This window comes from Cheilinus undulatus, linkage group 22 (assembly GCF_018320785.1).
Source record: "Cheilinus undulatus linkage group 22, ASM1832078v1, whole genome shotgun sequence".
Lineage (NCBI taxonomy): Eukaryota > Metazoa > Chordata > Actinopteri > Labriformes > Labridae > Cheilinus > Cheilinus undulatus.
The window spans coordinates 18,028,891-18,049,755 of record NC_054886.1 but is presented as its reverse complement, the minus strand read 5'-3'; the positions used below and the strand labels follow the sequence as shown (position 1 = coordinate 18,049,755).

General features: G+C 40.9%; 1 protein-coding gene across 2 annotated transcripts in view; it reads right to left on the bottom strand.

Annotated features, from left to right (window-relative positions):
• Nucleotides 1–973: 973 nt before the first annotated feature.
• adgra3 (adhesion G protein-coupled receptor A3) overlaps nt 974–20,865 on the bottom strand; it is a 45,013-nt gene continuing 25,121 nt past the window's right edge. For both annotated transcript variants that reach the window (XM_041779885.1, XM_041779886.1), the window contains exons 4-19: nt 17,171–17,242; nt 15,688–15,759; nt 14,835–14,995; nt 11,977–12,190; nt 11,737–11,901; nt 11,126–11,327; nt 10,887–11,036; nt 10,223–10,381; nt 7,660–7,827; nt 7,264–7,471; nt 6,905–7,113; nt 6,546–6,670; nt 5,342–5,465; nt 4,638–4,783; nt 3,268–3,363; nt 974–2,698 (exon numbers count right to left, since the gene is read on the bottom strand). In XM_041779885.1, coding sequence (XP_041635819.1) covers nt 1,258–2,698; nt 3,268–3,363; nt 4,638–4,783; nt 5,342–5,465; nt 6,546–6,670; nt 6,905–7,113; nt 7,264–7,471; nt 7,660–7,827; nt 10,223–10,381; nt 10,887–11,036; nt 11,126–11,327; nt 11,737–11,901; nt 11,977–12,190; nt 14,835–14,995; nt 15,688–15,759; nt 17,171–17,242 — 3,712 coding nt within the window. In that variant the 3' untranslated portion in view covers nt 974–1,257. The remainder of the gene's footprint in view (nt 2,699–3,267; nt 3,364–4,637; nt 4,784–5,341; nt 5,466–6,545; nt 6,671–6,904; nt 7,114–7,263; nt 7,472–7,659; nt 7,828–10,222; nt 10,382–10,886; nt 11,037–11,125; nt 11,328–11,736; nt 11,902–11,976; nt 12,191–14,834; nt 14,996–15,687; nt 15,760–17,170; nt 17,243–20,865) is intronic.

The following is a 20,865-nucleotide window of genomic DNA, read 5'->3' as shown; positions in this document are numbered from 1 at the left end:
GGGTGAGGTGCCCTGACTAGGGGTAGCATTCTCTCCCACTGGACTAGGCTGATGCGCTACCTTCCCCTCCTCCATCTAGAAAGTCTTCCCTCAGTCTGCATTGGGTGCAAACACTTCTGGATGCCATCTGTTGAAATTGATATCTACAGACAAACATTTCCGGCAAATATAAAAAAAAAACAGTATAAACTGTCTCGCTCATAAACAGTAGAAACAAATTAGGAAACAGCAAGTCTGTAAACAAGCCAGAAAACAAGATTTTCCACAAGCTGTATCTCCACAATAGAACAAACTGAGTACAGATAATAAATAATCCCACGATGAAAAAAAGATATCAGCTTAGCAGGCTCAGGCAAATGTCAAATCTTCTGAAAATTAGGATATTTTTAACATCTGTTTCACAGCAGCAAAGGAGAAAGAGTTGCTAACAGGATTATTTCCTTGTCTTTAAAGATACACAGGATAAACTAAGTTCAGTAATCTCACACAATTGAGAATTTGAGATAAATCATCTAACAGGAGGGTGATAGACTCAGCTGGTGAAATGGGCGATTGCTGACACTTCACAAAAACAGGAGCTTCTCCCTGCAATCATTTAACAGATTAATAAAAGGCACACCCAGTTGCTTAACTGTTTCACATCAGTGATGTTATTATCAGAATTTTATTTGCTGGGACAAAACTCTGCGGGTACCCAGAATGTGTGTAGCTCCCATGAAACCCACCAGCAGGCAGAGGAGAGAGCACCCATGGAACCCAAAGCCACAGCCTGGCACAATTAAAGTGCTGCTCTGCTGCAGAGAGAGAAACTCGAGGCCACCTGAAGGCCAGTGAAAAAGCCCAATTACCAGCTTGTCAGAAATCGTCAGCAAGAGTAATTCTTTAAAACAAAACAGCTCTGACTCACCTTTGCTCCGGCTGCAGTGACCCAGAGAGGCGATACCACAAGAATAGAAACATTCAATCTGTAAACTTTTGTTTTATTATTGTCAGGACAAACTAGAAAATGGAAAAAACACCCCACAGGGTTAGGGTTTGTATTCACAGGGCCACAGCTCAGTCCATGCAGTTTTTGTACAGATAAATGGAATAAAAAGGTTTGGATTAAAAGTTATAAAAATAGACCATTTACAGAGAAATCTACAAAGACAGTTCAGTGGCAGTAAGGGTTTTATGGTACTGAAATTGTACACTCAAAACAAAAAAATTTACTTCACAGTTTAAAAGCAGGTGCAGTCTTTGGGACGGAAACTGTCGCTACACAGTAGTTTCATGTTTCCACAGGCCGGTCTTTATGCTCGCTGTGTTCTCAGTGCTGATTAAAGGCACAGTCTGTCCGTTTTCTTTAAGCGTGCCACCATTCTGAGATACCAAATTGAGCCCGTAAGACTTGGGTTGACTTTCAAGTTCTGTGCTTCCAGGCTGCTTTACAGGAGCAGGCTCTTTACTCGAGCTGGATGCTGCAGCCGACACCTCTTGCTCTGTCTCTACTGTCACCACTGACCCATTCCCCAGGGTGCTGCCTCTGCTTCCGCCTCCTTTATCTGCGTATCGGGAGCGGCGCGGCAGGCTGGCGCTGTCGCTGCTGTCCTGCTGCATCTGGCTCTGATGCCGCTCCCTGTAGGCCATGTAGGCCGCTCGCCGGCTGTTCCTTGCGGCGATGTCGTAGTGATGATGCCGCCTTTGAGGGGCACTCTGCACGCTTCCCTCCACGCTTGTAGGAACGTCGTAGGCGTACTCTCGCAGCACTGTAAGGCGGCTCGCTCTGTGCGCTCGTGCTCTGTTTTTGTGATGCCTGCTTGTGTGTCCGTTTGTTGAGGCTGAAGGATTGGTGATGTTGCTCATCGGGCGGAACTGAACCTCAACCGGCGCTACGTGCATTTTGATTTCAGTGTCTACTGAATGTTCAGTCAGGCTGTTGTCTAGAATGGCGGAGCCATTCGCTGTAACAGGTGCTGAGGCAGGCTTACACTGTGCCGCCTCTGCGTGCAGATTAGTCAGTTTGCTGCCATGGGCGGAGTTGCGCATGCTTGGTGCACTCTTATTCGTGTAGGAAGAGTCCGCACTGCTGAGGCCGCACTTTGTCGACTCACCATCAGGCTTGTCTGCTGATCCTCCAGCAGATGTCACCACCACGCCAGGCTGTGGAAGAAGCACATCCTCCTGTGCCGAGTACGCCCGTCTGCCTGAACAACAAGCCTGGGACCAAAAACGTTTCATATCCTGCCTGTTCACACAGTGATGAGCCACCATGAACGCCCCCAAAGCCAGCGCCGCTACCCCAAACAGACAGGTGAAGGCTAAATCAAACGGGTGGTCCTGGGATACAGCCATGGCCCCGAACACCCACAGGGCGGCGTACAAGCCCAAAGCCCCTGCTGCACCAATCAGCTGAGCAGCAAAGGTGTGCTCATTCTCCAGGGCGGACAGAGGCACGGTGTGGGGAGCAGACACGATGGAGGAGGCGGCATCATGAGGCTGGAGGTGGAGAGTGAGGGGATGGGAGTCAGGTAAAGGTTCTGAGTGGGCTGAAGCGAGGTGCTGCTGCTCCTCTGTCGGCTCTTTCAGCTCATAGCGTCGTTCAGGGTGGCGACGAAGCTGGAGCAGGATGCTGAGGAAGTACATGCAGTCCACAAAGATGATGAATCCAACTGGGCCGTAAAAAGCTCCGATACTGGGCTCCCAGGCCATCCAGCAGCTAGAGGGGGACAGACATGAGCAATCAAATCCAGCAACTTCCATACAGAGGGGCACAATAAAAAGCTCTCAGTCATAATTTGACACCATCATTACTCACTTCAAAGACTAAAAAAACTCTTTAAGAAACTTTGCTGTCTAATATTTACAGAAGCTGTCCCATTATGTTTAAATAACAAAGGGCTGGATTTATCTTCTCTCACGAAAAAATTAATTAAACTCCAAAGACTTCAGACAGATAAGGGTCCAGATTTCTCAATTAGTCCGTCACGTTGCACAATCTAAACAGCTGCCACTGTAGAGGAGGGGGAACTCGCTGTAAACTGGCAGCAGTTGCTTGTTGCTTGGATGCACACATCGTTAATAAGCCTCTATAATAACAACTTCAGGGAATAAACTTCTCCTGCTCTCATAAAAATATACGTTATTTACTAAAGCGTCAGAGTGTGGATGGTCGATAACTCCATCCAATTCCTCCTGAGGAAGAAATCTCACGGGGATAGATTATTTACCCTTATATGATGGCACTGAATTACAATGAGAAGGGATCTTTACACAGAAACTACTCACTATGGTGCACTGGTCCTGCTGCCGTAGTTTTTGATGTTAGCTGCTGCAGTGATCCCGCACACAATGATAGGTATCCCTCCGCCGATTAAGTAGAACCTTTAGGAGAAAGCACAGAGAGGTAGTTCTTGCTCAGTCTTGGTGTTTTTTGCAGAGGTCCTGTAGTGTTTCTAGCCTCAACAGTGACACCATGTGGCAGGTTCAACAACACACAGGAGCTTTGAACTCAGAAAAAGTCATATTTAGTCAAATAAATCTAAAAATGTGTTTAAATACAGCCCTGCTTTTTGTCAAGTTAACATCATAAACTGATCATGTTTTCTTTGTGCTATTTTGATTAAATATGGGGTTTCAGTGTGCTTTAAAATCCTTGCAGTCTGTTTTTACCGGCATTTTCATCAGACAAGTTCAGTAATAAAAACCAGGGATGTTGCCTGCTTGCAATTGCAATGTGAAATGTCAAATATGTCATGAAGAACGATCATACATGATTAAATGCTCATAAAAACATCTCTTGAATTCATAGCAAACACGGCTAATTCATCTTTACCTCTAGATGCTTCGGTGAGGTGTAGTTATAGCCAAAATGAAAGGTAGCCTGCAAGGCCACAGCACAGGATTGGAAGAAGGCTCTCATTAACATCACTTGAGCTCATCTTATTTTTTGTGTTCATTAATGCCCTCAATAGCATTGACACATGCTAGATAAACATAAAAGTGCAGCTGACATATCAACAGATGCCTGAGAAGGTAAGTCTTTCTATGTGCACTCCAGGCCCCCAGACAAAAAAAAAAAAAAAAAAATCAGTTCAGCCTGCTTCTGACATTTTCCAGGGTTTGCATTTCAGTGGGAAATTTTCCCTGCACACAGGTGTGAGGGGAGTCCCAAGAGGCAGAGGCACGTCATAAAAAGGATGCTGCTATATTCACATGGTGTAACATTTAAACTGACTGTAGATTTCGCAGTTGAGTGCGATGCTATTACAATTAAAAAGAGTGTGGAGCAGTCTCACTACGTGTTAAATTCAACCAGATTTACCTCTGCCACATGAAAAAGCATCATCCTGGCCAAAGCAATCACAGTAGCTTAAGATTGCTATTTTCATACACCGGCTAACCCAAACTTTTGTGGAAATTTCAGGCATGCTTTAAAATCCTGGATCAAGTTGTAGTTAAAAATACTTTTGTTCATTAAAACAGCTCCCCCTGAAAATGTCAGTACACTCTCAGGAAAAGTGGCTATAGATTTTCAAACAGAAGCACTGAAGCAGCCACATGAAACTGACTATATGTCAATCCAATAATATACCTGTGTTGTATACTGATTCATATTTTTTTCAGCAAAAAAACCCAAACAAGTGTTGGTGTCATACCTCAGCATCGGCCTTGGTGGAGGCGGAGGTTCATCCAGCTCCTCATAGCACTTGGCTTTTCGTGTCACCTGTTTGTAAATGTTGCGTGCGGTCACGCCCACCCACAGGGCCGTAGCCAGAGTGGAATAGTGCAGCAGGATGCCCACCTAAAACAGATAACATCATTATGTGTGTGACATTTACTTTACCTAAAGAGATGCAATTAATCTTCAAGTTTAGGATGATAGAATACACCTCAAGTTAAATTTCACCAATAAAGTAAAAATGATGGAGTGTGAGGCGACATGATCCCTGAGCGATTTCATATTGAATATGTCATCATCAGTCTGAGCTGAAAAATCACCCTGTCAGATATAAATTTATGCCAGAAGGGCTTTATATAAATAAACAAAAAGTTATCTGCCAAAATCTTTCATCCAGGCACTTTGTGGGATGAAAAAGTGATGTGTCTCAGTGCAACACACCATGAGAAGGAGCAGCGCAGCCTCCAGCCAAGGAAACAATCTACTGTATCTTTCTATGAATCTTTTACTGTTCCACAAAAGCTCCACAAGCAGAGTGAATGCAGCCAAAGGCAACTTTTTTCTGTTTTTTATCCTCTTGACAACAACTGAGGCTCTTGTTAATTTCTGTGTGCTGTCTATTAGGTTAAAAAGAAAGCAATAATAGCAGGAGTGTTAAGGTGGTGGCTGGTGTGTACTCACTGCTTGGCAGACGCTTGCATGTCTTGTCTGATTTATGCCACCCACAAAGACACCACAGGTGAGGGAGATGTGGAAGCAGAGGTTGACCAACATGTGCCAAAATTTGCGGCTCACACGTACAGACCTGGAGTAATGGAAACAACACAAAGATAAAATAGAAGCAAAAGTAGTCATTTATGTTGACATTTATCTGGAGGATTGCATTTCGTTCTGTATCCCACCAAGGTTTAAACACAATGGTTTAGTTAGGAGTGACAAATGTTTTCAAACAAGATCATGGAGACATTTTATGAAACTGTCTTATGAGTACAAAGCAAAAATCACAAAAAGGATGCTTAAAGTACAGTTAAAAAAATCAAAACTACCACAGCAGACTGGACCTACAATATACATTCAAATGTATTAATATTCCACATTACCACAAGCTAAATCTAAAAATACAGCTTCACAAAGCGCTGGGGGGTTAGATAACAGCATCTTGATGTTTTAATCTTTTCTAGTTATTATGATGTGTTTTGTTTGGATCAAGTCCAAAGAACATGCCGTTTTAAGAAAAATTTATTGGTATGTGCTTCTCTATTTATATGTCTTTTGATGTTTTTCACAGTTTTGTACATAAAAATACCTCTATGGAGCAACTGAGTCCAAGATAAGTTTTTCAAAAGTGATGATAAAGCGCACCATATCATATTATTCTGTATTTTATCATACTGAATCGTATCATATCATACCATATTGTATGGAAGTATATCGTACTGTATTGTAGCATACTGTATCGTATCGAAGTGTACAGTAACATATTGTCCTGTATTGTATCATATCGCGATTTAACCCATAGGGGTTCCTATTGTTTTTATGGTACTTAGATACCAATGCCTTGCCTGCATCCTGATGCTGTCTATGATGTCTTAGCTGTGTAGTATTGATGATGTCTGCATCTGTCTTAGTTGTATGGTATCACATGACATCTGGGTTCTTGATGTATTTTGATGTTGTTGAATTCCTATCTTAATATTTTGGTTAGATCCCTTAAGTGGTTTGGATTCTGCTAATGCTGTTGGATGTCATTTGTTCTGTCTTCTCTGTCTTTTGTTGCTTTGTTCTTCCGTTTGCTTCTGCACATTTAAAAGCACTTTGCAAAGCCATGTTTTTATAAGCGCTATACAAATAAAGTTATTATTATCCTATGGTAATCTTATCCTACCTGTGATGGCAGATGTAACTGATAATCACAGTGAGCAGACACAGCAGTAGAATAATAGCCGTGGCATAGATGACTGGGTGAAGGGGCTGTATGCTTGGAGAAAAATACTCCACACTGCTGAGGTCCTGCATGACAGAACCAAAAAAATCAAGGTTTAATGTCATGTTGTTAGAATTTCAAACAACACAATTCAGAATGATTATACAGAACTACAAAGTGTCAATCTTAAAGCCTCCCACACTCTACTGCAGCACATTTTTAAGTTCTGTTTTGTCTTCAGAACCCTTTCTCAGTGTTGGCCACCAGATGGCAATCCAGCTTAATGCCAATCAAGTCTAAAATAAAGTAAAGGAACCAACCATAAGCAGGCCATAGTTGCCAAGAGAGTTGCAGGATATGGTGGTGAAGTTGTCATGGTGGTCCAAGATGCGGCAGCCATCACTCTGCCAGCCTCCGTGGCCGCCCACCAGGCTGAAGTTCCAGGAGGCAGATATGGCATCAGAGCCACGGGCAAAGCGCCGCAAGGTGATGTTAACAGGTGTCTTCAGGACACGAAGGGACATGCCCTCTGATTTAGAAAAAAAAAACAGGCAAGAGCATCAGAAAGTGCCTAAAGCTTTATACCAAGTTTTACTTTTACTGTGTGGTTCGTTGTCTTAGCTGTCAAAAAACTGTCTGATTTGCTGTCTGATTACAGAAAAACCCCTGTAAGAATTACCTATCTTGGCCATGATGACAGGAGTGGCCACACTCCTCCTCTTCCCTCCATCAGCCAGCTGGGAGGAGTTGCCAGTGGAGGGGAAAAACTTGCCATTACGGAAGCCCAGTAGATGGAGCTTGTAGACCGTGTCGTCTGCCTGCCCAGAGACTGCAGCCTGAGTAAAAAGAGACTGAGGAAGCTGCAGGGAAGCCTCTACTACCGTGCTCTAGAAAGAGAAAAAACACAATAAAGTCAAAATCCTACCATTTAGTAAGTTAGAGACAGAAGCATTATTTCTTTTTGAATATTTAAAAGATGATGCATTTAATTTCTGGTGCTTCAAGCTGAAATCAGCAGAGCAACCTGCAACAATTAATACATAAACTTTACATGATGTAATTAAGTATCACTGACTTTGTGCAGGATGCTGGAAAAGGAGCTGGTTGTGTTGCATTTGAAGGTGAGTTGGCGATCCTGTCCGGGCGTGCGCTCGGGGCTTGGCCTCTGGAACAACATGCAGGTCATGCCGTTCCAGTCATTGGCTCTGACAGCGTGAGCCTCAAGTGCAATGTTGGGGGAAGTCTGGAAGGACAACAGAAAGCAGTTATATCAGACAAGGTCAGAGGGACTTTGTTAACTCATTCATAAGAAAGACAAGGGAAAACAGTAGATGTCTGATAGTATAGCTGTTGGTTCATGAAGGTCCAGGGAAACAGAACAAAGCAATAAAAACAGAAAAACAGTTTTACTTAGCAGAGAAGGCTCTGCTCAAAACGTGTTCCCTGGGCTAGTCAAGCAGCATGCTCTGACTTTCCATGGAACACACAGCTAGAAACCCCAATATAGATGGATGCATAATTCTTTTTTCGGCAGCTGGCACAAGGGGGCGCTCTCACGCTCCCTGTGAGTAATTTTGGGGCCCCTGGTATACGGGAGTGACGGTAGATCAAAGCCACAGAGATCAGAGCGTTCGGAATAGAGGTAATCTAAGCTAAAGCTTATATAATATTCAATATCGGCACAAATGCCCCCCAAAAAACTGAGGGAGTCAGCGGACGCTGGAAGGAACTTTAAACTTCTGAGTGAGAAATCGGTTGCTCACTGAACCGACAACGAACTGAGCGACCGCAAATCCAGGGATCAGTGCGGTCATTCATCTGCCTCGGCCGGCCAAGAGGCTAAAGAATGCCGTAAGGTCTCCCCCGTGCGCTGGAGAAGAAAGGCATCCGCTAGCCAGCTTGATACATACAGCGACGACACTTCTGAGACAGACTTTTCCAAGCCAGACTCTGAGGAATGGCTGCCGAGTGAGCGGAGCCGATCTTGTTCTCTGTCCCAGGGCGATGGAGGAAAGTTAATGTTAGAAACCCAATTATTATTCAGCCAAATTTATCGAATGAAACCATCACTCATGCATTCCTGTGATTTCAGAAGCAGACTTGAGAGAAGAGCAAGCCCCATGCAGTTCTGCAACACCGTCTGTTGGCAGAAAAAGAGGCAAGAACAAAAATCATAGATTATATTACTTCTGTAATTTAGAGGCAGTGCCAGGGGACACGCAAGCAGGAGAGGACATGGGCGTATCGGGGGTCCCATGTATTTGTATTTTGCCTTTATTTTTATTTATTTATCTATTTGACAATAAAACACATTTTTAATACAATTTTCAGATGTCTTTTATGTCATTGAAGGCAAATTTATAACATTCAAATCACTGTTTTGCTTGACAGACTCTCGTTCTCGTTTCTAGAGAAAAAGTGGTCTTTTGGTGAAACTAGCTTCTATTCAACTTCAGATAAATCAAGAATGGAACAAGCTGCAAACAAATGTTTTTTTCCATGATGAAATAGAGAGTTTCTTCTTTCATTTGAGCTATTTGGTGTTTTCAGAGTCATAGTACAAAATATTCTGTGGGTCTTGAAAGATGACTCAAAATGGCCAAAAACACTGGCACAAGCCACTTTCCATTTTATAAAAGAGCTGGCACTCAATGAGTTAATGACAATGTACTGAATACAATAAAATCAGCTCAAAAGCAATTAGAAGCATGAATGTAAATATGAGGGTGCAACAAGCTTTATGCTATAAAGGAGAAGGTTCAGCTTTGTCAGCAGCAGCTTGGTGCTGACGTCGAAGTACGCTCTATTTAAATATGCCACTGTGTTGAGAGAAAGAGCTGTGATTGGCTGTAGAAGATGGGAGGCGAAAACTAACATCTGCTGGCCGTCAGCTGTTCATGGCTGGGAGTATGACTACTGTGTCCCGTATGTACTAACACTGAGCTTAATTTTACCAAGTAGAAAATGCAGAAAAGCGTGCTTTTGGAGAGGATAACTGGTATCATCACACTATGCATCCAGCAGAAACTCAGCACAAGCTTTGCTACCTCTAATGACTGCATTTCAAATCAATTTTAAAAATGATAATCTCAACAAATTGATGTCAATTTTTAATCTCTTATTTCTGCTCTCTTAAGCTAAGGACCTTCTGATTTGTGTTCATTTTGATGTCTTCCTACAGACAAAGAGGGACTTTTTCTAGCTTTGCATAAGATTTTTCTGTTAAAAATCACATCCTTCTTTTGCTTTAACAGCACAGTGTGTGACATATTGTGAACATGGGCTTTGGAAAATATTAATTGAAGGCTTTCACAGAAATAGTCAATACAATCACTGACGTGCCCGTTTACTTTTTTGGTCATATAAAGGTATCCACTTTCATTTCAGTCGGTCACAGAGCCAGTTAAAACTCTATAAAAGAGCTTTAAAATAAGTTGTTGTGTTGTATTAAGTGTGCATGGTTACTTCGTACACCTGGTTGCATTTGGATGGGATTCAATAGGATAAACACATTGCCTGGTCATGCATAGAAGCACTGAGTTCTTAAATCAGAGGCTGGTGATTTATCAATACATCAGTCCTGCTGTCTGCAGATGCTTGCAGGGGTTTAATGGCCTGAAGAAGAAAGTTTTACTAACCAAGAAGAAGGCCTGAGCGGTGGCCAGACGGTAGCCCGCTATCTTCTGAAGGCAGGTGACAATACGGGAGCAGGCCATGGCTTCACGCTGAGCCATCCAGAGCACGCGCTCATCAGCCAGCATCAAGTTACTGGCCATGCTCACCATCACTTCACCCAGCTGGAACACAAGAAATTACAGTTTTAGCTTCACTGACCCCAAAAACATTGCTTTTCTACATGCAGCAGAAGCTCAACAGCTTCTATTTTAAATAACACGAGAGGAAACATAAGGAGCGAATATGTTCAGCCTGCAACTTGTTTGCATCAACAGCATTAAACACACGCTCGAGGGAGATTCTCAACTCTCTGTGGCAGAGTGACTATTGGAAACACATTTCAAGCATGTTGTCGCCCAAATAAACTTTTAATACGCTGCCTGCCTGCAGCCGTTACAACATGTTAGGAGCTCTTTCACTTTGAAACTTTCTTTTTGTTGGCCTACAGCTGTGCTCAAAGTCGTGACGAGACATCCTTTCTCATTAAACAACATGACAACAAACAGCTGTGGAGCATTAATCTATTTGTCCTTCAAAGGGGTAATACACAACTTGCATGCATCTGCTACGAAATCAGTCTTGTTAAAAGTTTACACAGAAGTTATATAAATTCAAGTGCAGCCTTACATCTTTGAACTTCTCCACAAACTTCCCAATCTTCTCGATCATCTCAGCCACGAAGATGATGTCCATCTTGTCAGAGAAGTTGGCAGCGTCAATCGTGCAGACCAACAGACGTCGAGCCCGAGCAACCACATTGCTCTCGTTCAGAGGCATCTATTGGTGAGAAACAGAGAGAAAGTTAGAATGTCTATGACTTTAAATGGTCCAAAGATAGTAGATGAGGACAAAATGAAGCTACAGACCTGGTTAATGACGTATAAAAATCTTGTGACGTCTTTCTGGAACTGGCAGCGGGAGTAATCCTCCTCCGCCCACAGACCGTTGCGGTCACAGTAACGCCATGCCCGTTGCTCATCACCTGAGCTGCTCGAGTAGGAGCCTGCGCTGGATGTCAGCCTGTTGCAAGGGAGATAGGCTCTGATCCCTGCCAGGGTACGAGGCCACCTGAGAAAAGACAAACAAAATCACCTTCCTTAAAAGTCCTCATTCAGTGATGTGCAATGCCCTATTTTCAACAAATTTTGTCATGCAAGCCTCAACATGTTTGAGTTTCAACAAGAATCAGACAGGGATAAGACAAAGGCAGCTAGAGTTTCAACTTTTAACCACAAGAGGGAGCTGCTGTGCTTGGCAAGAGTGTATTCTTAATATAGGAACAGATGAACAACTACAAACAGACACTTTGATCATACTCAAGCCATTTTTAATCAAAATAAACTATAAGTCAAAGTGCTAACAGTTTGAATTATAAAGTATTTGCTTTCTGCTGTAATTCATAACTAAATTTATGAAAATTCTGAGAATGAGTGGTTTGAAAAGGTGTTTACATGTTTGGCTACATGTGCAGACTTACTTGAACTCTCCTTTGTTGTTAGAGACACGTTCAGGAGCACAATACTTAGCAGAACTCTCCAGCACCACAATATGGACAGTCCTGGTAGTGTTGCCTCTGCTTGTCCAGACTCTGCACTCCCAGTTCCCAGTGAAACCAGGCTGAATGTTTGAGATGGTCAACGCACTGATGGGAAACATGGAGAAGAAAATTCAGAAAACTGGCAGAGAAATAAGAGCTGAAAGCTGTTTGAAATCTTACCTTGCAATCAGAGAGCAGTTCTGCACCATTCGTTTCTCGATGAAGATGCCCTGTGCGGCGTCAGTCTTGACCATTCGACCATTCTGGTACCACAGCACCTGCATGTCCTCCGCTACAAAGGAAGCCTGACACTGGAAGGGCAGGCTGTCCCCCTGGAAGACCACCTGACGATGGGACGGAGTCAGCTGGAAGGAGGGCAGCTCCAGGGGAGCATCTGAGGAAACAAGACAGAAAAAGCAGAAAGTCAGTTGGAAAACTTTTGGTGTTTTTCTTTATTGTGACTATTTTTGATCCTCCTTTGAATCAGTTAAGCTACACTTAAAGTTTATGCAGTTCAACACAACCTTGAAATTGATCAAAGTATCGAAACAGTTTTAAAATTTTATCAGGTTAAAACTTTTTCTTAATGCCAGCATACCATGTCTTCTCCAAAGTCAAAAATATTGACTTTTACAATCTACAGCTATTCATAATTAATAGTTTCAGTTTTGAAAGGGTCATCTCAGGTTTCTGAACAGAAAAATATCTAACTTCAGTCCTAGATTATGGTGATATTCTCCTCAAAAATGCTAATCCACCCTCAAACCTCTTGGCTCAGTTTTATCGCTCTCCTCTTAGATCCATAATCAAGTATCCTTACAATGCTAATCATTGTATTCTTTATGACAAAGTTGGCTGGTCTCTATTACAAAGGAGTGATAAACCCCATCATCAGTTTATCAGATATTGCAGTGTTCCCCAACCTTTTTCTGTGGAGTCTTCCTACGTGTATGTAAAAAAACAACGCTGATCTTCCTAACCTGGACCAACATAAAAAATTAACACTTGCTGTCAAAATGTAACCATCAATTTTAAGTTTTTCGCAGACAAATTCTGAGCTCTATAATTTTGGGATTGTTACGCATCCATAACAACCCTCCTCGTTCAGATCAGCTGCTGCAGCCTGACCACTGAATGTTGAGAGACACATTTTAGAACGTAAATTGTGTTGTGTATGAAATGTACAGCTAAATAATAATCATAATACTTATATATTATCAGGCACTGGAAGAGAAGCACTATTTCTAACCTAAATGTGTCAAAACTTTTAACAGCACTGCTTCTGCTATTTTTTCTTTCAGAAAAGCTGCATGAAAAGCCGAATATATCATAAAAACCATCATCATCCTTAATTACAAAGATGATGATTCTATTGGGATTACCTGTGGACCCAAAAATTTTTACGCCGCAAATTTGCAGACATGGTTGATTCACACGGGATTAAAAACACAGACATCCTTTGTGATTGTTACAAATTACCAGAGGTCCCTTGGTAATACTAGTCCTGTGTGAATATGGCATAAAACCTTCGAATCTGATTTTGCAGACAAAGTCTTGTACCCCACCCTGAAGTCCCACCTCACAGGGGGGCCAGACCCCAGGTAGGAAACCAATGCTGGGCATTATGTCTACATAACATCTATGCTCAAGTGGAAAACCAGACCATACCAGTCTTGCTCTACTGACCTTTAAATGCTTACTATGAACCTGGAGGACCCACATTTAGCCTTCATGCTCTGAAATATGAAGTCATTTACAACAAAGTGTTAAGACTGACACATTTGATTCTTTTTAAAAATTAAGGCAATGGTCTAAAAACAACTTTAACACAGTGTTTTAACCATGAGTCAACTTTTTAAAATTTGAATAAATTGTGCTCTTTTGGACCTTAAAGTGATTGCAAATGTGGGACACCTCAGTGGTTTAAAGGCTTAAATAAAGGCTAGGTAAATCAAAATTCAAACTCTGACAAAATTTACAATATATTTTGCCAACTACTTGGAACAGTTATAAATTAAGAAACATAACTACAATATTTCTTAATGCTACATTAGTTTTTGAAAAATGTAGTTTTATTTTTTTCAACTTCTGGAAATATGTTTATTATTTGACTCTTTGAGTCAAATAATAAGCATATCTATTTATTTTTTGTGCCAAAAACAAATAAATGCCAGGTCTACAATAATATTTCTGTTTTCAAATGTTTCATAATCTGAAAATCTGTTTATCTGTTTCAAAGTAAGCTTTGATTGGTTTATTTTATTTTTCTATCAGATAACTATTGTGGTATTATTGTTTTATATTCAGTATTAAAAAAGATCATACAAACAGCTCCCCACAGCCTGCTCCTTCTTGTTACTTTACATAACAGATAATACGACATGAATGAAATTACACCTGTAAAAAAAGAAGCCTAGTCTTATTTTTCTTGCAAAAGCAACGGGAGGATCCTCTTCTTACAGTCTAACTTCACTTTGACTTACAAGACTCATTCAAAAATTATTTCTTTCTCAGCTTCTTCCTAGGTTTATACTCTGTTACTCTGAGCCTTTTACTTCCAGTTCTGGCACTTCTTGGACACAAAAAAAAAACAACATTAAAACTGTGCCTTGACTTCCTGATCCCTTAGCACAATTTATCATTCCAGCCTTAGTTCCTGTAGATCTGTACCATGCGCTTCATAATCCCTCACTGTGATGAGTGCCAAACTGATAAGACAAAAGCAAGTACAAACAAAGGCGGCGCTGGCCTGGGCAGCCCGTCTCTTATCTCCTGTGTCATTGCACAAGCCCCTGCTCCCCAAACAGCAGCAGCCTCACTGACACCAAAAACAGAGAAATTAAAGACACAGTGCACTGTTTTGACACTATTATCTGTATCACAACTCAACATGAGTTATTTTAACCTGACAAAATGTCTCCGACCGGACAAATTGCCCCTCAGATAGTGTCATTGAAATGATGAATGATTCAGAGTGTTCAGATAAATAATATTTTTGGGTTTTATGTTTTGTCAAATTTCGGTATGTGTGTCTCTACCGCAGGTGAGGAGCTCCGGTCTGAGGGAGGTAATGAACTGCCCCTGGAGAGACTGTGGGTAGGAGCACTTGGTGTTTTTCACAGTGATGTTCCTCTCTTTGATCCAACGCAGAAGCCACAGGAGGTTGCAGTCACACAGCAGGTAAGGCGTCTGAAACTCCCTTTTAGTGAGGAGAGACGAGCACAAACACAGAAACACAAAGAGAGGTTAAGGGTATAATGGAGACTATTCACAAGCATATTTGACCCCCAACAGCGTGTTTCTTTAATGATTGTGAGTGCCGTTATTATATTGCTTTATCTCTGTTTTTATGGACTTCTATGTCTGTTAGTAAAGTTGATGAATCATGATATACATTCTTGGCCTTAGCATGGACGGAAGAGGTGGGCTTGGACATGGTATGGTTGCTCCTGCACGAGCACCAGCATGGGTACGTAGCGTGGACATGAGGTACTAGAGGGCTGTATCTGACCAAAATAACTCAAAATTAGTCAGTAAAGTTGTAGTGATGCTCCTTCCATTGAGACCACGCTTCTTTTAAACACAATCATGCATGTCTTGTACTGCAACGTGATGAAAGACGTACAAGAGGGAGCCGTGCTCTGGCCCTAAGTCAGCAGGAGAATGGGGAGGGGAGGGAGATCATCACAGTATAGGGTACCTGGGCCAAGAGTGAATGCACCCTGAGTAACAGAGGCATAAAAATATTGAACCAAGAGACAAACAGTAACCTTCCTGATGAAACATCATGGCTACTAAGGGCCCTTCTTGACACAAGCAATTTTGCCTGCAGAGATTTTCTTTCTATTTTAATGCAAACATCGCTGTCACACATTGATTTGTCATACTTACAAAGACTTCAGTGACACCAAGCTGTCAAAGGTCCCCTGAGCCAGAGAAGAGAACATGTTTCCTGAAAGGTTTCTGTAAAAAAAAACAGACATTTAAAAAAAAATGATAATGAAATGGTTATATAGTTGACTTAATTAGAATAAAAAACATTTACAAAAATATTGGGTGGCACTTTATTTTAGTGGGTCCCAATTACCTGGTTATTTACAGTAATAAGTGGTAAATACCCAGTAATTTCTCATGAATAAGGTGGTAATTATAAGGGGTGTAAATCATCTGTGTCATCATGATACGATACAATATTGATAATTTGAACAAGGATACGATATTTTCCTATATTACAAAATATGACAGAAAACAAAACAATTTATATTTGATTTAGGAGCCTACAATCAGTATTAGATGATTTTATGCACAAATTTCACAAAGTTACAGATAAAATTTCCTCAAGACTGCATTTCTCTACAGTAACATTTTCAATATTGTAAATGTCTAATTACTTTGAGGGCCCTTGACTACCTTTAAATTAGGAACATAATATGGACATTTGAGTTAAAACATGATTATATAACAGGAAACATTTTAAGTACCAAACCTTTCCATTTTCTAATGTTCTCAGATCACTCTAGAGCACCAATATGTACTTTTTATGCAACCCTTTGAAATCCTTAGCCTAAACCTACCCTTACGCTTTAATACTGTGGCAATTCTCTGGAAATTAGGGGTATACTACCCTAGTGTTAACCCGCTTCCCTTACCCCCCTCGTACCCCTAACCCTCTAAATATTGTGGCAATTTCCTGGGAATAAGGTGATATTTTACACTAGTCCTAACCCCCTTTCCCTAATCCTTACCCTACCGTTTCCCTCTAACCCTCATGATATTGTGGCGATTCTCAGGTAATTAGGTGGTATTTTACCCTAACCCCTTTCCCTTATCCTTACCCTAAGCCTCTAACCCTAACCCTCGTGATATTGTGGTAATTCTCTCATAATCAGGTGGTATTTTTACCCTTACCGTAACTCCCTTATCCTAACCCTATCCCTACTCTGTCCTAACCCTTGACATATTGTAACAGTTCTCTGGTAATACGGTGGTATTTTACCTTGTAACTTCTTAGAAATAGGCTGATAATTTCCTAAATAAGTTGCTTGACAATTTCCAGGTAATTTTTTTCATTTTGGCCCACTAAATTAAAAAGAGTCCTTCCTGAATAATTTTTAAGTACATTTTAGGTTTAGGGTAAAATACCTTACTAGAGAATTGCCACAATATTACAATCAGTTACTTGATAATTCATACATCATTACTTGGTAAATACTTCCTTAATATTACCATTAATTCAAGTTACTACTTGGTAAAAATTCCAACTTATTACAAGGTAATTACCACCTTATCCTTGATAAATTATGAGATTATTACCACTTATTACTATAAAATGACTAGGTCCACTAAAAAAAAGGGTTACCAAATACTGACTTACAGTCTAGTCAGACTTGTGAGGCCCTTAAATATGTCGACATTAAGGCAGCCGATGCTGTTGTTGGACAAGTCTCTGTAAAAAAACAAAGAACAAAAAAAAAAGACTGAGTTTATTTCTGGTGTATTAAACAAATAATACAACAGTAGGATATTACAGACAAGACAAGAAATTGCTGGAAATGAATACCAAAAAATCAGCTCTAAAAATGTAACACTATCGTGAGAAAAATGTTATGAAAAACGATTTAAATCCTTGAAATAGACCATAAAAAGCAAAGTTCAACAGAGAGAAGTTTCAGCAAATAACCTAAAAATCTCTCTGACAGGTTTACAACTCACAAGGTGATCTTTTACAGATAATGTGTCTGTGTGGGCCTCTGAGGGGCACCTACACATCAAAGGCCCAGAAACGCTCTGGCAGATGATTAATCACACATGATTGATGTCGAAAACGTCAAAAAAAAAAAGTTTTTCCTCTGGATGGGACCTGACATGATGTTTCTGGTAAACTTCAGATAGAGGAGTCTGAGACTCCTTTCAGGAGGAACCAGAGACAAGTCCAGGACAGAGACATTACATAGAAAAGATCATAGAGAACAATTGTGGTTCATCACGAGGAAGCTGCATAAAACATGAATGAGATACAGCAACAGACCAGTGTCTAGTAGCTTCCTTTTGTAAAAAAAAAAAAAAAAAAAAAAAACATTTAGGACGTCAACGATCAACAGGTTGCGTCTGTCATGGCGGCTGCTGTGACAAGACAAGTCCTGCTGCAGCAATCGATATATGTGAGGTAATGTACTCAAAACATGCATGTAACACAGGACAAGTCATTTTTTAGTAAATGTAGACAGAAATTGTACATATCGTACTTTTAAACTTGTAGGCTACAAACCTCTTAATCAGCAGTTACTGCCCCTTCCTTGTTCAGAGTTGGTCTGATTCTAAATCCCTCAACTAGGACACCTTATATTTCCCGTTCTAAGCAACTGGGGTTAAAAGTGACATCACCTTCTCCACAAATGTAACACAGACTCTGCTCTCTCTGAATGATCTAATCCTTGAAATGTGCAAAGTAAAGAAACAAGAGCCTGTGAGAGAAAGACACATCATTACCTCAGCCCAGCAGCTGAACTACATCCTGGGGTGCTTGAGGAACGCGATACAGACACAAAGTGATACCTGGAAAATGACTGTCGGGTATATTCTAACATCCAAGCGTTTATGTAATTAGCAGTGTTGCTCCTTAAGGTACCGGCTGGGGAATTTACCGTGTGAGGTTGTTAGTTCCACTCGGAAGAGAAAGCTGCCTTTTGTGGGCTTGCCAATTTGTGTGAGCAGAGTGTGTTATGGGGAAGGATAAGAGAGTTGAGGTGAAGGAGTGGAGGGAGGATTTTTTTTTTATCCTTGTAGCTCTAGGCAAAGTTTATATCCCACTTTATCACCAGGACTCAAATACTAGAGTTACAGCTGCAGCAAGGGATTCAAGACAAGAATACGATCAGAACTTTCTTCTGGTTAATGGCGTGTAGCACATTAACACAAGTATGGCGTGTTTGAGCGCACTGCCTCAGTTGTTGCCAAAGATAAGACTCACAGATGCAAAAATAGTCTAATGTGATTAAGCTCTTCAGCAGCGACTGTTCAGCTGTTTGTGGAATGCAGAGTAAAGAGAGCCAGACGAAACCTACTGATTCAAGCCTTGTTTAGTGTTTTAGATGTTTTATTAAATGTAAAAAATGTTTTAAAATATTACACCCTTTTACTGAGTTAGTAGCACCAGTCAGTAGACCCAGACAAGCTGGACCAGATCATCTTTGATAGATCAGAAGTAAGCCAATGAAAAGGGTTCCTAACCAGTCAAAGCTTTATAGGAGAGTGGAAAAGAGAAAGCCACTGTCTCGACTTGTGTTCATTAAAAGGCAGGTAGGAGACCACAAGTACACCATCCCCACTGTGAAGCCTAACGCTGGCAGCATCATGCTGTGGGGGTGCTTCTCTGTAACTGGCCATGAAAGGCCTAAAAAAGGTAGAGGGTGGCAAAACATAGGAAAATCCTAGAGGACAATTAAGTGAATTATGGCTTAGGAGAAGATTTAATTTTTGTGGCCGAGTCAAAGCCCAGACCTTAATCCAATAGCAAATTTGTGGCGGGACTTGAAAGAGGCTTTTCATGCCCAATCCCCCATACAACCTGACAGAGCCTGAGCAGTTTTGGAAAGAAGAATGGAGTAAAATTGCAGAGTCCATATGTGCAAGCCCAACTGAGACCACAACTGAGACACAAGCTCAGAGCTGTGATTGCAGCCAAAGGTGCATCTGCTAAATACTGACTTGAAGGGAATTAATATTTATTCAGTCATTTATTTTAAATGACATTTTTTATGTTATTGAGATTACTTTGTAGAAACCTAACACATTTTTTTTGTAATTTTCTTTTCTCAAAAAAGCCAGATTATATTGACCATGATTGATTTCTAAAATCAATAAAAGGGTAAAACATCCGAGGGGGGTGAATACTTTTTATAGGCACCTAACGCAAATGCTTTATTCTTCTTGTTATGTAATCATGGGTAACAAACAGATTTCACGTGGGCTACTGCCACCATGTGGCCTAGGTACCTCATCACAACCAGGTGCAGATAAAAAAGAAAGAAAAATATTTGTTTCAGGAAACAATTTAACGTTTTCAAGTGTCATTTTCGGTAGGCCTTTGTCAAGTTTTGTAGCCTTTGCATGCAAACTAGAGTGATGCAAGTGTTGACCTTTGATGCAGTGAAGCCTTTGTTGGTGTATGTTTGGCCCACTTTATAGTATCACACAGTAGAGTGAACACTCACTACACTACAGTTTATATGGTGCTGAATTGTTTTTAAAAAACTGTCATTTCAAACCTCAAGTAAAATACCTGCATTATCTTTTGTTCCCACTGCATTGAAAATGACTGCAAGAGCATTGTCCTGCTCTAAAAAAGATGAAAAAACAAGGATTTATGCTGACAACACAAGTTTAATGTAATAACTAGACTTTGATTTTCTCTGCAGGGCTTGATCTCTCTTTGAAGCACTGCTGCAAAGCTATCTAGATAAACGTATCGTGCATGATCAGTCACTTTCATGCTTTAATTACATTCCCTGCAGTAACTGGGTGTACATTCTTTCTCTGACTCCGTGATACATGCAGCAGTGGTCCAACTTGTTTCTTTGCTTAATGTGAGGTCAGCATGAGGACACACTGGTTTATGCCTTTATATGCAAGCTTGCGCCAGATGAACCCAGTAAAGAATTTGCAGTGGGAACAGCTTTTCTGGAAAAATGTGACAGATAAAGCAAAAACTACAGACAGCAGAGTTGTTTACAGTCTCAAATATGTCTACTGGCATCATAAACTTTTAGGTGGAAGCCTCTAAGGAAATCCGACATGAAAACTTGTGTAGTTAGTTTTATTAAACTTCCTACAACTGATGCTTCATGACAAATTCTTGATATAAATCCAAAATTAAGGACAAAGTAAAGAGAAAATTTGTCATCTGCTGACTGAATTCACTTGTTTTCCAAAAACTGGGTGGAAAAATTTGGGTGGAAAAACAAAAGTGGATGCCAGCCTTTCATGTAGGGCTCCTGTGTTTACATTCCCAGGGTCCAGCTCTGCCTCATCGTCTCTCTTCTTTTTTCTGTGCTCCCTCTCTTTCACGGT